General features: G+C 41.9%; 1 protein-coding gene across 1 annotated transcript in view; it reads right to left on the reverse strand.

Moving 5' to 3' along the window:
• The window catches only part of RCOR1 (REST corepressor 1), a gene marked incomplete at its 5' end in the record, with an annotated part of 119018 nt that overhangs the window by 6678 nt on the left and 98550 nt on the right, over positions 1 to 13790 (reverse strand). Inside the window, 5 exons of the mRNA XM_082649564.1 lie at positions 614 to 843; positions 1476 to 1533; positions 1760 to 1837; positions 8135 to 8329; positions 11903 to 11981. Of these exons, the coding sequence (XP_082505690.1) occupies positions 614 to 843; positions 1476 to 1533; positions 1760 to 1837; positions 8135 to 8329; positions 11903 to 11981 (640 nt within the window). The remainder of the gene's footprint in view (positions 1 to 613; positions 844 to 1475; positions 1534 to 1759; positions 1838 to 8134; positions 8330 to 11902; positions 11982 to 13790) is intronic.

Consider the following 13790-nt stretch of genomic DNA (forward strand, 5'->3'; position numbering starts at 1 on the left):
GTGGGGGGAGGGGGGAGGTAAACGTGCAGAGGGAGGGGCAGCCTCCACAATCTCCCCCATCCCGACCTCCGATGAAACCTGTGCCACCACCTAGGAGACGACCAGGATGGCAGCCTCCATGCAACCCAGGACCTACAAGTGTCCCCATCAGTACTCCAGCAGGTCAGCCCCAAAGAGCAGCACGGCAAGCGGATGTGGAAGCAGACAGACCAGGAACCTGCAGACTCCCCGGTGCGCTCGTAGACCTCACAGGAGATGACAGCACATTTCACACGACTGAGCTTTACTGATACTCAAGGCACTTCTAACTTACGGTTTTAGGGCAAAGCTGTCATTGTATTTAAGGAAATATTGGTAATGTGGAATACTCTGTGGCCGGAGGAAACCAGGATGGAATTAAGAATTTGTCCAGAAATTAAAATGTGAATAATATACGTAGTGACCAAAAAGTGACTGAAGTCAACACATGTATTATGGTATTTACAGGTAAAAATCAAGTTACTGACATAGCTGAAACCTGAAAGTATTTCTGCAGCTGGAAAAGGTCATCAATGAAGACACTAACTGGAGAACTGAGTATGAATCTGGCAGAGATCAACTGTTTCAGACTTACCTCGTCTTCCTCTTCAGGCATCTTGACAGAATTATCCGGGGACGTTACAGGTTTCTGGTTACTGGGACCATTGGTTTCTTCCTTCCCGTGTTCTGCCTCCCATTCTTGTAAAACTTCATCTATGTTGAAGCGGCGTCGATAATTTACAAAAAAGTTTTTCACTTGTACCACTGATTTGTTCCCAATCACATCTGAGATTGCCTGAAAATCTCGGCCGTATTTCCTGATGGCTAAGGATGTAAGAAAGCATTTTTTTCAACACGACAAAAATAATAAAACACACACACACACAATTGAGACTTACCCCTTATCCAGATAAGGAAACATAGAGGCTTTCAACAGCAGGTACTACCTTAGCGCACTAATGGAAAAGAGCAGTATAGAGTCCAGTGTGGATGACTGGCAGAGACACTCCGTGTGACCCTGTCATGCAGGGTCTGTACCTCCCTGACGTATGTCGCATGGTAACTGAAGTCACCCAGCAATTACTCTATGCCATGGACATCCTACACTGGCCTCTTCAGGGTCCCCAGGACTAGAACACCTCCAACCATACAACCCCAACACGCGGGTTGTACTTCCTGACTACTCAGAACCCAACGAGGAGCTGCTAAAGTGAAATACACCTTTAAACACGGAGGCTTCCAGATTAATTTTTACATCTTGTGAGACATGGGAAAGGAAAAAAGTAAAGCCCAAAGAGAATGCAGTAATTTAGCTAAAATGATGCCCACTAGAAGGACGTAATCCTCCAAGAATTTGTTTCAACATGAATGATGTGCTGGGAGCAGGATGGGGTATAATTTTTTCCTGAAAGCGACTGCTGTTCCTAAACCTTTATTTTATAAGAACTTCCTCCTACCTTGTACGGCGAGAAGCTGCTCCTCTGTGGTCCAACGTGCGTTACATTTCTGAATGACCTGGGTATTCAAATGAGTCCTATTAGCATACTACCTTTAGAGATGAGTATGTCCTTATGAGGAGTAATGAATCTTTTTCTCATATCATAATTTTAACATCAACTAGGTTTATAAAGTTATATCTACACCTTTCCTTCTAAGAGATGTGTACTGGAGACACAGACAGGAAATTCTTAAACACATAAGCTCAAGTGTGACTTCAAAGATGATGTTAACATAATCCTACCTCTGGAAGTCGATATGGTTCTATTCCACCATCAAGTTTTTCTTTTAGAGCACTGTTCGTCTGTTTAATATTCTGAATCTAAGGGAAAGAAGATTTTCATTTTTAAAATGAAACACTTTTATAAAGGTATGAAAAGAAGAGAGAACTGAGAAAGCTAAAAGAAACAAAAAACCAAGAGGAAAGAAGTTCCTACCCTGTAAGGTAGCCCAAATTTGAGGTCCCTATGGTATCCTTTGAGAGCAGCTCACTAAGTTCTTTAATTGACTTGCTTAGGGCACCGGACAAGAGACAACCAAGACGGAAGGGTTGGTGGTAAAAAGGCGCCTGCGCACACGATCCTAAGGCACCAGCTCGGCACAGGCGACCGGGGCCACAGAATGCACGACTGCAGCCTGACACAGAAGACAATGCCTGGGCTCCCACCACACAGAGCTGAGCTGAAGAAAGAGCGCAGGCAGAGTAAAGGCAGGACAGTCTCACAGCCCCGAGCCCCGCACGGACGCTACAAAGGGCAGAAGCCCCACCTGCAGGCTTCTTTAACGGGGAGGAGAAAAGAAAGCAGTATGTCAGTTTTCCACAAGGCTAATTCTGAGCAACAGTAACTTCATTTTCTCACAAATTACCTTTCCCACATTCTTGCTTTGATTCAGTGGACCTTTCACTGTCCTTGCCTAATCAAAAGAAAGACACAAACAATAAATACAAACCACTCAATCACTCCACAGCTGCTCTTTAATTCTGCACTCGCTCCTGAGCAAGCTGGGTCACAGGAGCGGGCCCTTCTCTCAACTCTAAGCAGAGGGGCGTTTCTGTGCCTAGCACTAGGGGAACTCTGGCCCTATCATTTTTCATTCTTGAATAATCACTTGAGCAAATAAGAAAGCAAGCAGAGGAACATGTTCATTTTCCCAAGTAAAACATCAAAAATATTCATGAGCAGAAGGTGCCCTTGAAAGCAGAAATCCTATTAAGGCAAAGGAAGAAAAGCAGAAATTTTAGAGATAGGGAAGGGGTGGGAGACGAGTGGAGATGGGGGTAAATCTCTCTCCTCTTCAGAAAGAACTTCTTATACAATTTTCTAAAACCCCACTTCTGATGACTTACATGTCATAGATTTCCAGTTTCACAGATCCTTTCCTCCTTTGTTTTACTTCTTCTAAAAGGTTTAAGGGGTCGGGGGGGGGGTGGTACAGGAAAATTTTCTATGCTATGGGACCAGTGGGCAAGTAAATAAGACCAGCACTTCTAAGGACCAGAAATTGACCCTGTCTGCCCTTACCAAGGGCCTCAAAGTCTGCCAGAAATACAGTCTACTCCAAATCTTTTGTAACGATGCCACATCAGAACATAAAAACAACTGAAAAGAAAAATACTGGAAACATGCACAAAATTCACTCTACAGTAAAACCAAAAACCAGGACCTTGCTTTACTGAAATTTGTTTTAGTTTATTTTGAAAAGGTACAGATCAGAAGAAAATACTTGAAATTTACTCACAGTAAGTAATTCCAAGCTCTCAGACCAGCATAAGCTGACAGAACTCTCTCTGATAATGAAAATATTCTGAACTTGGGCTGCCTGACAGGGCGGCCACCTGCCACACGCTGCTAATAAGCACCTGAAAAGTGGCTTATCCAACCGAGGAGTCACATTTTTAATTTTTCCAATTTTAATTAATCCGAACTAAAATCTAAAGACCACACGTGGCTACCACACTGAACAGCACAATCTTAGACTCTTCTCAGAGCTCACGGTTACCAAGAACCCACAAAATACCCACAAAATACTGCAAGGCACTCGGATTATGCTCCCTGAATTCCGAAAACTAGGCCTAGAAACTTCTGACAGGGAATGAGCAAATTCTCAAAAGTCAGGGGTCTAGACATAACTGAGCTTCATAATTAGTATTCATGGTAAACCTTGTTTCATTTATAGCAGGGGTTGGGAAACGATGACCTACATACCAAATCCAGCCTACTGGCTATTTTTATAAATAAAGTTTTATTAGAACACACACACAAAAAAGTCAGGGGTATGTCCACTAGAACACATATTCAATTTCATGTCCCCCCCCAACCCATCCCCTCCCCCTTGGCATTCCAGCTACTCTCTTCCTTCTAGCTAGTTATATATATATGTATGTTACAAAGCTGGGCGTGTGTGTGTGTGTGCGCGTGTGTGTATCGCATTGTGATTAAGTGATTAAGTAACAGGCATTTTCCAACCTGTTCAACACATACATTTTCCCTCTAAAATCAATGGATAAAGCAGCATTGAGATTGAATGAGGGGCTACAAGGTAAAACACCCACAGATCCTGAACTAAAAGTTAGCTCTATATTTTCATTTACCTACGTGTCTGCTCCTAATCATTTTACAAATTAGCAAATGTCCAATGTTTACTCATCAGAATAAGAATAGGGATTAGTTGCCAGCATCATGCCAATCGGAAAGAAGCCAGAGTGGCAACAAGCTGGATAAGAAACAGGATACAAAAAGTAACCAGCATTTAAAGAAAAAACAAAAAAAGCAGTTGACTTGGCCTGGTGCCTTACCTAGAGCTCCTGGCTGAACACAACTTTCTTTTTCCTATTTTATTGGGTATTTAGTGATTCTTCTCTAAGGTCAGACCATTTCATTCTCTCCACCCGGAAAGACCTGATGCAACCAGCAGTGTCTGCTGGCTAACCTGACGGCCGTTCCCAGCCCCCTTCTCACTTGTATGTTTGACAGCGGCTGACGATTTCCTCAGCGCTAGGAGGAGCCGGGCTGCAAAGCCCTGCCACACAAAGTCCAGGAGGTTCTGGGAAAGCAAAAGCTTTTCCTCCACCCCCTCTTCTTACTGCCCTGAATGCAGACACGAAGGTGACAAAATGGCTTCTGCAGTGTCCAGCGTGAGGCAACAAGCAAGATGAAAAGCCTAAAAGCTAAGAATGGTGGAGCAGGAGAATCTGAAAGAATCTGGGTCCCCGAGAGCATCACTGAACAGAGGAACTAACGCCAGCAATCACTGATGTTGGAATTTCTTGTTATTTGTTAAAAATAAACCCTTCGCTGTCTGAGCTGCTGTTAGTCAGGCTTCCTGTCCTCATCGGATGACGGTTTCCCTGGCAAGCAACCAGACATGGGAGCATCCAGAATAGCATGCCCACTGTGTGACTGACCGCCATGTGCATCTGAAGGGCAGCTGGCAGAAGCCCTAAAGGCCGTGGAAAGTAAACAGCTGACCTCACCTCTTAGTAAGTCGGCCTCTGAGCCTTCTCTCCAACAATGTCAGCTCTGAGCAGCTACCTTCAAATAAAAACTTCCTGCTCTTGGCCCTGGCTCTGAAAACCAAAGCCTCTTTATCTATCATACTACAAAGTCAGTAACACCTCTGCAGAAGAAAGGGTCTCTTTCCTTCTTTGACATGTTGACACCGAACAGCAAGCGTCAGGAACTCACTCAGCAGAGGGGATTGGGGCCCCTCGGAGAGGACGGTGAAATGCACAGAGGAGCTCCCAGCCCCCGTCACAGAGCTCTCCCAGCGCAGACGCAGCTTCCTACCACGCCCTCACACATCCTGTAAGATCAGGCAGGCAAGGATTAATCTCATTTGAAAAAAGAGGCCCAGGAAGATTAAGTGATTCTCCTAAGATTAGAATGCAGCTGTGGCAGCCGCAAGCCCGCAACTCCAAGGGGCGCGCCGGGTCCTGGTCTGTGCAGCCTCCTTCACCAGGGGACAGCCGGGGCCACAGACCCCACCCTCCTCTTCTCAGCCCTGCCAAGGCAGCCATCAAGATTGACAAATCCAAGGCAGCACGAACTAAAAGTGAGCCACCAGTCCATAATTCATCTTGCATTTGGGGTCGGGGGGAGGGGACTAACGGAAGGGCAGCACTGGGCTGCTCGGCTAACTTTTGGGTTTGACTTTTACACAAAATCAGACGAAAAGACAAGGAGGAGCCATTTCTCACATGAAGCACGAATGATCAGGAAAGGATGCGTTTTAAAAACAATATTCTTGGGGCTTCCCTGGTGGCGGAGTGGTTGAGGGTCCGCCTGCCGATGCAGGGGACGCGGGTTCGTGCCCCGGTCCGGGAAGATCCCACATGCCGCGGAGTGGCTGGGCCCGTGAGCCATGGCCGCTGAGCCTGTGCGTCTGGAGCCTGTGCTCCGCAACGGGAGAGGCCACAACAGTGAGAGGCCCGCGTACCGCAAAAAAACCCCAGAAAAACAAACAAAAAAACCAATATTCTTTACAAGAGCACCAGAAATGTACCAAACATGTAGGAATAACACTAATAAAGGAAATACAAGGCTTATTCATAGAGAATGACAAAATACTGGAAGAAACTAAACATCTAGAGAAGTGCAGGGATATATCATGTTCATGGATCATGAGATGTTAATTCTCTATATTGATCTATACATTCAACACAACCCCAATCAAAATTCTAGCAGAATTACTATTCTGGAAATTGAGAAGGTGATTCTAAACTTTATATGGAAATACAAGGGCCAGGAATAGCCATCTTGGAGGACTTCTCCTACCACACATATCCATTCATGATTATGTATTATTAAGACCATATAGTACCGGTGAAGAATGGACAAACAGAACTCCAAACCTGACCGATACACATAATGGACACCGGATTTAAGACAAAGGTCCCACAGCCTTACAACAGGGAAAGGGTAGTCTTTTTTAATGAATAGTACGGGGTAAACTAGATATCCATATGAAAAAAAAAAATTTGACCCTACGTGTAACAACATACAAACAAAAACACTACCAGGTAGACTGAAGATCAAAATGTAAAAGGCGAAACACTTTTAAGACAGTGTGTAAGAGCATCTTCATGACCTCAGGAAAGGTTCTTAACAGAACTCAAAGAGCACTAACCATAAAAGACGAGAATGAGAAACTGGACTACCTTAAAACTAAGAATTTCTGTTCATTAAAAGACACCACTAAGAGGGCTTCCCTGGTGGTGCAGTGGTTAGGAATCCACCCGCCAATGCAGGGGACGAGGGTTCGAGCCCTGGTCCGGGAAGATCCCACATGCCGCGAAGCAGCTAAGCCCATGCGCCACAACCACTGAGCCTGCGCTCTAGAGCCACAACTACCGAGCCTGCGCGCCTACAGCCCGTGCTCTGCAACAAAGACAAGCCACTGCAATGAGAAGCCCGCGCACTGCAACAAAGAGTAGCCCCTGCTTGCCGCAACTAGAGAAAGCCCACGTGCAGCAACGAAGACCCAACACAGCCATAAATAAATAAATAAATGATAGATAGATAGATACCACTAAGAGAGTGAAAAAGAAGCCCTCAGAATGGGAAACATGAGACCATTCCCCCACCGCCCCCGTAACTCCACAATGAGGTCACACAGCATGGTGGAGGGGAGGGCGCTACTGGCATCCAGTGGGTCGAGGCCAGAGATGCTGCTAAACATCCTACAGGGAGCAGAACAACCCCCAGAACAAAGAAATTATCAGCCCCAAATGTCAACAGTGCTACAACTGTTGGAAATCCTGATGTGGTGCAACCAGAACTCACGTAAAGTGATGTGACCACTTTGGGAAACTGTCTGGCATTGTTTTTTAATGTCGGTCGTATGCACACTCGATAACCCAACAACTGCACTCTTAGGTGTTATCTCCAACAAAGATGCACCCACAACACACCCAGAGGCACAGAAAACAACGTTCCTATCAGTATCATGTGTAAGAGTCAAAAACGGGAAACAACCCAAATGTCCACTCAAAGTAAAATGGATCATCTGTTGGGTATTTATACAGCAATGAGAAAGAACAAGAAGTATGGCTGTTACCTGGATAGATCTCACATGCTGAGTAAGAGCCACACACACACACACACACACACACACACACACACACACACACACACACACACACACACACACACACACACACACACACACCCCTACTTTATCATTCTGTTTATATAAAATCAAAAACAAGATAAAAATAACATATGGTTTTAAGTCAGAACAGTGGCCACCCACCAGGAGAAGGTGGGTAATGAACGGGGGCATGAGTGAGGCTTCTGAGGCAACGACACATTTCTCAAGGGTAGATAAAGGGGCTGTGGAGGCGATGCTCCACATCTTCATCCAGACAGAGGTTACTTGGGTGTGTTCATATTACGACAAGTCACTGAAATCTGTATCTATATCAATATCTGTATAAAATTTCAACTTCACGGTTAATTTAAGGGAAAAAAAATCAACGGGCCTTAAGATCTTCTGTCCAATTCCTTAGAAACAAAATGCGCTTTTGAGATTTGGGGAAAGAGAACATCCAAGTGAGTGAGAAGTAAGAACATGTCTAAAGTGCAGTTAACTCTTCACCCAGGACTGGGCTCATGGGTACCTGTCGTTTGATTGACACCAGCTCCATGTCCAGTTGTCTCAGCACCGTGGTAGCAGCAGTGGCATTGGCAGAAACAGCCTCCACGTCTTCTTGAGAAAGAAACATTCCTTTCGGAGGTTTCCTTTTTGCTCTATTTTTAGCTTGTGTACTATGTTTTTCTTTTTTGATCTGAGGAACTGTCTCAGTAGGGGGCACCTGCATGATACACACATTTAATAAATGAGAAACTAAAAAAACTAAAATGCCAAATGAACAGTAATAAGCATATTTTCTTAACATGGCTCCAAACAATCTAAGACAAATACCACGCCATATCATAATTGCCATCTACAAGTTCTAATACACAGCTAACAGACAAAAACATTGGCTACTGAACTTTGGCTAAATAAACACTTCAAAGTGGACTCCATTTCCTTCCTATACAGATACATCCTTATTCTATAAACCTCTGACAAGAAGGACTCCCAGCTTCCTGCAGGAACACAGGAAGAAAAAATAACCTGTATTCCCTTCTGGTGAGCTTTGCATTTATGAATAAGGAGTTACTTTACCCCAACAGTCCCTAGCAACTGTAGATGGACATAAGGCCACAGAAAGAAAAAAGAAAAAAGAAAAAAAAATGATTCAGCACATGTATAAGGATCCACTTAAATTCTTTAAATCTTTATAGATGGTTATAAAAATAAAAACTTCAATATGAAACTTGTTTATACACCTTTTCGGTTTCTTTTTTTGGATGACACAACTTTTAGGGCAACTGTGTAACTTGCTTCAAAAACTATATGCTGTCATTTAAAAATGCATGACTGCTGCTTATTTTTTTAAATGCTTTCTCTAAAACCAAAACCTTTGGAAATGAAATGCACTAATATCTTGGCAAGGAAAGGATAACATCCTAGTGGCAACCATTTTAAGAACAAGAAGTTTTGGTTAACTGTTTATAATTTCATCTTGTCAGTGTATTAACATTGGCTGGTAAAGCTGAAAATACATTCAGCTTTTTGCTTCATATTTTAAAAGACTGAGATAAAAAGGCAATGCAAACCATGATGGTAGCAATAAGCTCTCGAACAAGTGGTAATAAACAACACATAAAAATGTAAGTAGACAATAAGCTATGTTCTGCAATAGCGCTATGCTATTCAGTAAAGATCACCTACTGACCATGTGTCTGTTTTTGTTTTTTTTTTTTAACATCTTTATTGGAGTATAATTGCTTTACAATGGTGTGTTAGTTTCTGCTTTACAACAAAATGAATCAGTTATATATATACATATGTTCCCATATCTCTTCCCTCTTGCGTCTCCCTCCCTCCCACCATGTGTCTGTTTTAATAACATTTTAGTAGGTAAAGAAACTGAGATTTAACCATTTTTCTTTTTAAATTAGAAACTGCTATATAAATAACAATTACAGAAATTAATATAAAACCAAGCCTCTTTCATTTAAAATGTTCCACTGAAGAACCTAATAAATAACAATGCATCAAAACAAAGCTTACTAAAAATTGCAAGTACAATTTGATTTCCCAAAAAGCAATGTAATTTAGCTAATCCTTAAAATGATCTTGTTATTTGGGCACTCATATAAATCACTGGTAAGAGTGCTATCCAGAAAGAATTACCAGTTTCCTATTTGATAATATATACCATACCAAAAGAAGCCTTAAGAATATATCTAGAACACTTTGACTCAATAATTCAACTTCCAGAAATTAATTCTAATGGAAAAAATTAAGTGCACAAATATGTAGTCATGAGATCAGCATTTCAGCATTACTTACAGGGAAAAAGACTGTAAAAACCCGTATAAGATTAATTAACTCAGTTATAAAAGATCTGTAATGATGGAATAACATACAGCTATGCATACAAATATGTTTGACATAAAAATATGTTCAAGGTTCAGTATTGACGTTCCTCAAGAAACTAAAAATAGAGTTGCCATAAGATCCAGCAATCCCACTCCTGGGCATATATCTGGACAAAACTATAATTCGAAAAGACACAGGCAGCACCCCTATGTTCACAGCTGCACTATTTACAATAGCCAAGACATGGAAACAACTTGAATGTCCACTGACAGATGAATGGATAAAGAAGGTGTGGTACATGTATACAATGGAATATTACTCAGCCATAAAAAAGAATGAAATAATGCCATCTGCAGCTACATGGATGGACCTAGAGATTATCATACTAAGTGAAGTAAATCACAAAGAGAAAGACAAATACCACGTGATACCGCTTACATGTGGAATCTAAAATAGAACACAAATGAACTTATCTACAAAACAGAAACAGACTCAGACACAGAGATCAGACTTGTGGTTGCCAGGGGGAAGGGGGTTGGGGGAGGGATGGACTGGGAGTCTGGGATTAGCAGATGCAAACTATTATATACAGAATGGACAAACAACAAGGTCCTACTGTACAGCACAGGGAACTATATTCAATATCCTGTGATAAAGCATAATGGAAAAGAATATATACATAAAACTGAATCACTCTGCCATACACCAGAAACTAACACAACATTGTAAATCAACTATACTTCAATTTAAAAAAAGTGTTCAAGGCAGAGTAAATTGAAAAGGTTATAAAATTATATATTAAGATCCGATTTTATATTTTTTAAGCATACAGATTCAGAATTATGTATAGGCATATATATTTTACAGAGGAGGTCGTCTGGAGTCACCAAAATGTTAATAGTGATATGGGTGATGAAATGATAAATCATTTTCATTTTTCCCTTTTGTTTAGCTGTATTTCCTACATGTCTATAAAATCATATATTATTGGTGTCATTTTAAAGTTTAGGTATGTCTAGACCCTTTCGTTTTTCTCATACTTTAGTACCTTTTGAGATAGAAAACCTTTTCAGATTTTACTGAAACTACAGACTCTGTCTTTAGAAAAACACTTATGCGAACACATGTAAAAGTCATGCCCATGCTGGGATTCCGTACTCCACCCTGAATGAGGGGCTGATGGGCACCAATGGGCTGAGGCCCTCTTTCCTCAGCTGTGGTGGTGGCACCCATCAGGGAACTGCTGCAGGCAGCTCTGTACCGTGGGGGTCCCCAACTAGGCCACAGAACTCTGGTCTACCCGGAGGGCCCTCGGGGACCCCACATACGCTTTATTCAATTTTTATGAATGGGCAAAATAATGCAAGACTCTAACCCCCATTTCAAAAGGCTAAGACCGTCCAGACACCCCACTGTTCTCAGTGGACAATTTACAATAAGTAAATGTTATAGATATACCCCCCCAAAGTCATGTATAATTGTAGGGATTCGTGGACCTCTTGGATCCAGAGACTATAAACCTTTGGCGTAATGATTTTTAAAACTTGAGAGATTAAAACTTCACCATGACCCAGAGGGTGCAGGCCCCGGGCAGATACAGAAGGAAGGCGGCCACCAGAGCCGAGGAGGGGCCGAGCTCGAGCCTGGTCCTAACAAGGCCCCTATGTAACCTGCTGAGCGAAGGGCCCAGGCAAGAAGGCAGTGAGAACTGTTACCCTACATAAAAACTTTCCTCGTTGATGCCATTTTTTCCGTTAAGGCTTCCTTTCTCGTATTTCTTAGCAAACAAAATTCTAAGTTCTACAAAGCAAAGTTAGTATCGTTTACAAAGCCACACCATGATGCCTTGTACACAGCACTTAATATATTAAGTAGAATGAGAAAAAGGAATGTTTTACTTATGAAACTAGTAATGAAATTTATTTGTCTTAACAGTACTGGGGGAAAAAAATACCTCCTTTTTGCTTTCCTTGTTTTGATCAATCTCAATGTCAATGGCATTATTTCCATTTGTTTCTTCCAGTTCATCCTCACTGGAAGACAAAAACAAGTTACTGAAAGATTATTTTGTACTAATTCTATTTAAAACACAAATATAAGCAATGTATTGATTTAATGACAGATGTAATACAAAATTAGTATATGTTTTCAGAATGCTGAGATAAATACATTTTTACAATTCAAATGAAATACCAATTCCATAGCTCTTTTAGTCTAAATGATTAAAAAAGCTATTAAATGGGTTTCTAACTCCCAAACCAGGCCTAAAACATTGTCGCTTTATTATTTGTAAAGTGTTTTCTCTCAACTAAAAATGTCAAATTTAAGACATTTACTTTAATTCTCCGTAAGTAGCTAATGGAGGACCAGGACATCATCATTAGATATAACTGAGAAATTATTCAGGAATAAAGCCTATTGTATTGGGAATAAATTCACCAACAAGTAAAAATCCATGTTCGAGTCCCACCTGTCTACTCACAACTACACAAGTCTGAGAATGGGAGAGGCTTTTTGGTGGCTCGAATAACTGGTATTTTAAGTTAATTTTAAAAAGAACGCTCGCATTGATATGGTGCATGCTTTTGTTTATATCCTTCCACGCAGTATTTCTTACTTGAAAAGAAAAAAAAGGGCTTCCCTGGTGGTGCAGTGGTTGAGAGTCCGCCTCCTTTTGCTTAAAAAAAATGTGAAAGCGAGGGCTCACAGAAGCCAGGCAGCCTGCCCCCGTCTGCCTGCAGCTAAAGCCAGCTGAGCAGTGGTGGCAGCAGAACACTCAGGGTTTCAAATGTCAACACCCACTTTGTCTCAGGAACCCATCCCAGGTGACGCACTCACTGTGCTCTCCTTCTCCCCCAACCCACCCCCAAGGCCCACAGTGGTAAGAAGTTCTGGCTGAGGAAAGCATGTCTGAGAGGAGAAAGAGCCAGGGGTGGAGGGAATTTTCCCAGGCCCTGCCGTTCCTTTCACAGGGAGGTCCCGTTAGAAAGACAACAATCTCTCAGGTGCTTCTGCCATGGCCAGGGTGCCCCTCCTCTGTTTGCATCCCGACGGTGTGAAGGTGCACCGGGAAGGTAGGAGCACCCTTGTGCAGATGCAAAGTGAGAACAATGCCCTTATCGCTTCATCCTCAAGGATAACAAATCCCAATCTTTTTTTTTTAATTTAATTCTGATTTCAGCTTAGTAAACCGCACTTGTTTGTAGTAACAGACTTAGTTTATAAACAGTAAACTAGACCTAACATATAAAGGAAACAAGGGATTTTAATCAAAAATTGCTATAACACTAAAAACAAATTCAGTAGAGTTTGCTACTTTTCTTTGGTCACAAAGAGTACTGATCCATAAATAGACCCACTAGTTATGTATGTTGCAAACTAAGAAATATGCAGATGTGTCAAGGTCAACAATTTTATAGAATCTTATGGTTGGAAAGAGCTTCGCAGGTGTCTCCAAAAGTGATAATTCTCAATCTGTCCCCACAGGTTATTCTCTTTCATTTGAAATCATAAGATACTCTCCTAACACAGGGCCACAGAGATCATATAGTTTATACTTCTTCATTTTATTCTGTATTGTTAATTTATAAAAATAATATATTATAGAAAATATAATTTTTAAAAGCCACCTATGTTCCCACTACCATAAAACCCACTATGTTTGTGTGCTGCCTTCTAGACCTGAAGCATCTTCATTTTAGAGCTGAGGAAACAGAGGCCTGCAGAGGAGTGCATTGACCCAACCTGCCTGTGAGACCATCAGCAGACCCTTCAGTTGAGACCAGAACCCACTTCTGCGGGTGAGCAAAGGCCGCTTCCCTGACTCTGCTGTATGTAAGGCT

This window comes from Grampus griseus (genome assembly GCF_964374135.1).
Source record: "Grampus griseus genome assembly, chromosome: 2".
NCBI classification, from domain to species: Eukaryota; Metazoa; Chordata; class Mammalia; order Artiodactyla; family Delphinidae; genus Grampus; species Grampus griseus.